Below are 6854 nucleotides of genomic sequence, written 5' to 3' on the forward strand. Positions count from 1 at the left end.
ACACACACACACACACACACACACACACACACACACACACACACACACACACACACACACACACACACACACTTATCACACACACACACACACACACACTCATGCATGCACACGCATCTGATTGGGTTATGATTGGATGAATCCCCTAGGATACAGTCTGGTCTGAATGCTGTAGTAGATCAACTCAACATAGAGACAACACAAAACAGCCTATCATACTATTAAGGTACACCGGTAGTAACCACAACCACTCTTAACCATTTAATTCACCGATTCCCCATACAATACCTACCCACGGTATATCTATGTGCTTTTATGTACTATTGGGACTAATCTGTACTCCATGGACACTGGTTCAAATGGTTGTATAACTGTTTCCACCTTTATATACACACAATACCAGTCAAAAGTTTGGACACACCTACTCATTCAAGGGTCTTTCTTTATTTTTACTATTTTCTACATTGTAGAATAATAGTGAAGACATCAACACTATTAAATAAAACATATGGAATCATGTAGTAACCAAAAAGTGTTAAACAAATCAAAATATATTTTATATTGAGATTCCTCAAAGTAGCCACCCATTGTCCTGATGACAGCTTTGCATACTCCTATCATTCTCTCAACCAGCTACATGAGGTAGTCACCTGGAATGCATTTCAATTAACAGGTGTGCCTTGTTAAAAGTTAATTTGTGGAATTCATTTCCTTCTTAATGCATTTGAGCCAATCAGTTGTGTTGTGACAATGTAGGGGTGGTATACAGAAGATAGCCCTATTTGGTAAAATACCAAGTCCATATTATGGCAAGAACAGCTAAAATAAGCAAAGAGAAACGACAGTCCATTACTTTAAGACATGAAGGTCAGTCAATCCAGAAAATTTGCAGTCGCAAAACCATCAAGCGCTATGATGAAACTGGTTCTCATGAGGACCGCCACAGGAAAGGAAGACCCAGAGTTATCTCTGCTTCAGAGGATACATTCATTAGAGTTATCAGCCTCAGAAATTGCAGCCCAAATAAATGCTTCACAGAGTTCAAGTAACAGACACATCTCAACATCAACTGTAAAGAGGAGATTGCGTCAATCAGGCATTCATGGTTGAATTGCTGCAAAGAAACCACTACTAAAGGACACCAATAACAAGATGAGACTTGCTTGAGCCAAGAAACACAAGCAATGGACATTAGACCGGTGGAAATCTGTCCTTTCGTCTGATGAGTCCAAATGTTAGATTTTTGGTTCCAACCGCCATGTCTTTGTGAGACGCGGAATAGGTGAACGGATGATCTCTGCATGTGTGGTTCCCACCGTGAAGCATGGAGGAGGAGGTGTGATGATGTGGGGGTGCTTTGCTGGTGACACTGTCAGTGATTTATTTACAATTCAAGGCACACTTAACCAGCATGGCTACCACATCTGGTTTGCGCTTAGTGGGACTATCATTAGTTTTTCAAGAGGACAGTGACCCAACAAACCTCCAGGCTGTGTAAGGGCTTTTTGACCAAGAAGGAGAGTGATGGACTGCTGCATCAGATGACCTGGCCTCCACAATCACCTGACCTTCACCGAATTTAGATGGTTTTAGGGTGAGTTGGACCGCAGAGTGAAGGAAAAGCAGTCAAAACATATGTGGGAACTCCTTCAAGACTGTTGGAAAATTACTCTAGGTGAAGCTGGTTGAGAGAATGCCAAGAGTTTGCAAATGTGTCATCAAGGCAAATGGTGGCTACTTTGAAGAATCTAAAACATAAAATATATTTTGATATGTTTAACACTTTTTGATTACTACATGATTCCATATGTGTTATTTCATAGTTTTGATGTCTTTACTATTATTCTACAATGTAGAAAATAGTTTAAAAAAACAAAAAAAACCTTTGAATGAGTAGGTCTGTCCAAACTATTGACTGGTACTGTATACGTCTAATGTTATTACTCTATTGAATTCTATTACTTCTCAGGAAAACTGAATTTCCAACATGATGACATGTTTACATAGTAGGGTGTTGTATTGAGAGCGTACAGACGGAGGAGGGATGTGCATTGTCGTTAACACCTGATGTTTGAATAGTGAAGGTCACTGTTGACCCATACTGTGTTGTAATTCATTACCACTGTTTCCATATTAACAGACACATATTGAGTTACATAGCCACTCATTTTGAACGATATTGTACAATTTTGAACAACGTTATACGTTTTGTATTATATAGTATAAAAGAGTGCTCATCTACACCTACTTCTTCATGTAAAGGTAAAAAGCAGACTAAAGGTAATAATAATGTTATTATTATATTTCTATACTTGCTACAGATACAAATTGAATCAAAGTTTATTTGTCATATACACAGGATACAGCGGGGTGTAAACGGTGCAACGAAATTCTTACTTTTACCTCTCAACAGCACAGTGAAATAACAAAAATGTCCAATATCAAAAATCCTAAAGAAAACAGTCCTAAATCTGCTCTGGAGAGAAAGGTATGACACAGAACCAAATTTGTGAAGATAAATTATTATTGATCTAAGCCCTGCAGGAACATACCCTGACATGAATCCAACATTTGTCTGACATGTGTCAGGAACAATCTGACATTGGTTTGAAACGTACACTCTGGTTTCTTAGTGTGTAGGTGTGTGTCACTCTCTTTCCCTCCCTCCCTCCCTCCCTCCCTCCCTCCCTCCCTCCCTCCCTCCCTCCCTCCCTCCCTCCCTCCCTCCCTCCCTCCCTGCCTCTGTTAGACTTTAGCATCGCAATGTTTTGCACATTACATTTCCTGTGTTTGAATCTGACATGCAGGTTTTGTTTTCATTTTCCTTTTTCGCCAAACTGAATATGATAATGTCGCCAGGGAATTGCTAGATGAAAAGATTTCTGTGGAACTGTCAGTTTCTTTTTGCGCAGACGAGATGAATTGTACAACAGCAGCATTGGGAAACATTGCAACATGCATTATAATGAAATCAGCCCTCTCTTCTTTTCTTTCTGAAGAGCTGGGTTTGCTGACGGTGTTTGGAAACTAAACTAGATTAGCAATAAAAGATCTTTCCATTAAAAAAAAAATGCAGCTTTCTGCTTTCTCTGTGTGTCTGTGTGTGTGCATGCGTGCATGTATGTGCGCGTGTGCATGTGCGCGTATACATGTGTTTGTATGTAAAATGACTCCAATCAGTGAATGCAACACTTGTGTGATTGGATGAAACACATATCAGACAGACTGTGATTGGATAAAGTGAATCTCAGACAAACTTATTTCAATCTGATCAGCCAGCAGATAGTTTGCTACTCTACAATTTGACGTACCATTCAAAATCAATTTCCAAAGCATTTACAGCTCCCCTTTAAATTGTTTTGCGCTGACGCCTTACCGCCTCTAACCTTTTAGCTGGTGTGTTTGTTGTCTCAAACTTGTGGAAAAGCAAAAATATACATTTCCCTTCTCAACAAATGGACAGCAGAACTATTTGATCTGTTATTGTTCTGCAAATAGCAGAAAAACATATTTAAGTGTTTGTTCTGTCTACAGGGACAAACAAAGGGCCATTTGGAATCAACCCTGTGGTTAACACATAAACCCACACAGACCCTGAAACTCTCTTACTTGTTGTGGTGTGTCTGTGTGCGTTCTCCCTGCAGCGATGAAGAAGGGCCGTTTCTGGATCACCCCCGACCCCTACCACAACGACGACAACATCCAGATCGGCCGTGAGGTCAAGATATCCTGCCAGGTATGCACACACACACACACACACACACACACACACACACACACACACACACACACACACACACACACACACACACAAAAACACACCATCCCCTTTTCACACACATACTCAACTCGCCACTCCTTCCAGGTGGAGGCCACGCCCCCTGAGGAGCTGACGTTTGGTTGGCTGAAGAATGGGCGTGCCTTGCGTAGCTCTGAGCGAATGGTGATCACCCAGACGGACCCTGACACCTCCCCTGGCACGACCAACCTGGACATCATCGACCTGAAGTTCACTGACTTTGGCACCTACACCTGTGTGGCTGCGCTGAAGGGAGGGGCATACCTGAGATCAGCATAGACGTCAACATCTCCTCCACTACTGGTGAGTCTCACACACCGCCATGTCAGAGCAGGAGATTGACCTATACACTTCCCCACACTTAGTGATCACCCCCCCCAGCATCATACCACCGTGGCGGATAGAGACTTTCGTAAGGTTACACTGAGTATGCATCCCAAATGGCACCGTCTTCCCTATATAGTGAGCTACTTTTGACTAGAACCCTATTGGTCCTGGTCAAAAGTAGTGCACTATATAGGGAATAGGGTGCCATTTGAGATGTACAGTTAGTCACACACAGCAGTCATACAGTATATACATCATCAAGACTGTGGCAACACACACACACACACACACAGTAATATAAATGTTCACTTGCGCTAAAACATACACACTGGAGAAATACACTTTCATAATTCCTCTATCTTACAAAAACATCTCATGCTCACCTATTGAATTTGCACCTATTCAGGTGTTGTTTCCACAATGTGACCTATTTTCTTCCCCAAACTAATCTGAATTTAACATCCAATCCTATTGCCTGATATCCAAACTAAATTAATGGGCTTCATCCCAAAAAGCACCATATGCCCTATATAGTGTACTACTTTTGACCCGGACTCTGGTCAAAAGTAGTGGACTAAATATGGGACACTGCCACGCTCCAAAACTAAATCCATTCCCTCTCTTCATCTAACTGGCTGCTACTACTACCATTTGTTCGACTTCCTTGATATTCATTGTACATACACTTGAAGTCGGAAGTTTACATACACCTTAGCCAAATACATTTAAACTCAGTTTTTCACAATTCCTGACATTTAATCCTAGTAAAAATTCCCTGTCTTAGGTCAGTTGGGATCACCACTTTATTTTAAGAATGTGAAATGTCAGAATAATAGTAGAGAGAATTATTTATTTCAGCTTTTATTTCTTTCATCACATTTCCAGTGAGTCTGAAGTTTACATACACTCAATTAGTATTTGGTAGCACTGCCTTTAAATTGTTTAACTTGGGTCAAATGTTTCTTGTAGCCTTCCACAAGCTTCCCACAGTAAGTTGGGTGAATTTTGGCCCATTCCTCCTGACAGAGCTGGTGTAACTGAGTCAGGTTTGTAGGCCTCCTTGCTTTTTCAGTTCTGCCCACAAATTTTCTATGGGATTGAGGTTAGAGCTTTCTGGTGACCACTCCAATACCTTGACTTTGTTGTCCTTAAGCCATTTTGCCACAACTTTGGAAGTATGATTGGGGTCATTGTCCATTTGGAAGACCCATTTGCAATGAAGCTTTAACTTCCTGACTGATGTCTTGAAATGTTCCTACCTCATGATGCCATCTACTTTGTGAAGTGCACCAGTGTAAGGGCTGTCGTCATGGAGAGAAGTGGACCAAAATGCAGCGGAGTTCGTGTTCGTCATCTTTAACCTCTATGGGCTAGGTGGGACGCAGGCGTCCCCCCCGTGGTGCACTCCATCAACAGCAGGTGCATTTCAAGAGCGGCAAATTTGAATCCAAATAAATGTCAAAATTCAAATTTTTCAAACATACAACTATTTTACACCCTTTGAAAGATAAACATCTCCTTAATCTAACCACGTTTTACGATTTCAAAAAGGTTTTACGGCGAAAGCATAAATTTAGAGTATGTTAGGACAGTACATTTACAAGAGTTGTGTGTAATGTTTTGTCAATTCAAAGACAGGGTCACCAAAACCATAAAACCAGCTAAAATGATGCACTAACCTTTTACAATCTCCATCAGATGACACTCCTAGGACATTATGTTAGACAATGCATGCATTTTTAGTTCTATCAAGTTCATATTTATATCCAAAAACAGCGTTTTACTATGGCATTGATGTTGAGGAAATCGTTTTTCTTCCAATAACCGGCAGTCAAGTCAGCATCACAAATTAAATAATTAAAATTAGAAAACATTGGTAAAATATTATATTGTCATTTAAAGAATTATAGATTTACATCTCTTGAACGCAATCAACTTGCCAGATTTAAAAATAACCTTACTGGGAAATCACACTTTGCAATAATCTGAGCACTGCGCCCAGAAAAATACGTGTTGCGATACAGACTAGTCGTCATGTTGGGGAGATCTAAAATCGAAAATACTATGTAAATAATCCATTACCTTTGATTCTCTTCATCAGATGTCACTTCCAGGTATCACAGGTCCATAACGAATGTAGTTTTGTTCAAAAAAGCTCATCATTTATGTCCAAAAATCTCCGTCTTGTTAGCACATGATCTAAGCCCGCCGGACTTCACTTCATGAACGAGGGGAAAAATATATTTACGTTCGTTCAAACATGTCAAACGTTGTATAGCATAAATCATTAGGGCCTTTTTAACCAGAACATGAATAATATTCAAGGTGGACGAATGCATACTCTTTTATAACGTATTGGAACGAGGGTACCCAACATGAACTCGCGCGCCAGGTGTCTAATGGGCCATCATCGTTCCATGGCTCTTGTTCGGTCAGATCTCCCTCCAGAAGACTCAAAACACTTTGTAAAGGCTGGTGACATCTAGTGGAAGCAATAGGAAGTGCCAAAATATTCCTCAGCCCCTGTGTTTTTCAATGGCATAGGTTTAAAGGTAATACAACACATCAGGTATCCACTTCCTGTCAGAAAATGTCTCAGGGTTTTGCCTGCCAAATGAGTTCTGTTATACTCACAGACACCATTCAAACAGTTTTAGAAACTTTAGAGTGTTTTCTATCCATATATAATAAGTACCCCCCCCTAAAGGTGCAGACCCCAGAATGCACC

General features: G+C 40.5%; 1 protein-coding gene across 1 annotated transcript; it reads left to right on the forward strand.

Annotated features, from left to right (window-relative positions):
• Positions 1-3616: 3616 nt before the first annotated feature.
• Positions 3617-4078, forward strand: LOC123738971 (MAM domain-containing glycosylphosphatidylinositol anchor protein 2). Its single transcript, XM_045713571.1, has 2 exons — positions 3617-3736; positions 3866-4078. Exons 1-2 carry the CDS (start codon positions 3647-3649, stop codon positions 4076-4078), a joined length of 303 nt encoding a protein of 100 aa, XP_045569527.1. The 5' UTR covers positions 3617-3646.
• The last annotated feature ends 2776 nt before the right edge of the window (positions 4079-6854 follow it).

This window comes from Salmo salar, unplaced genomic scaffold (genome assembly GCF_905237065.1).
Source record: "Salmo salar unplaced genomic scaffold, Ssal_v3.1, whole genome shotgun sequence".
Classification (NCBI taxonomy): Eukaryota; Metazoa; Chordata; class Actinopteri; order Salmoniformes; family Salmonidae; genus Salmo; species Salmo salar.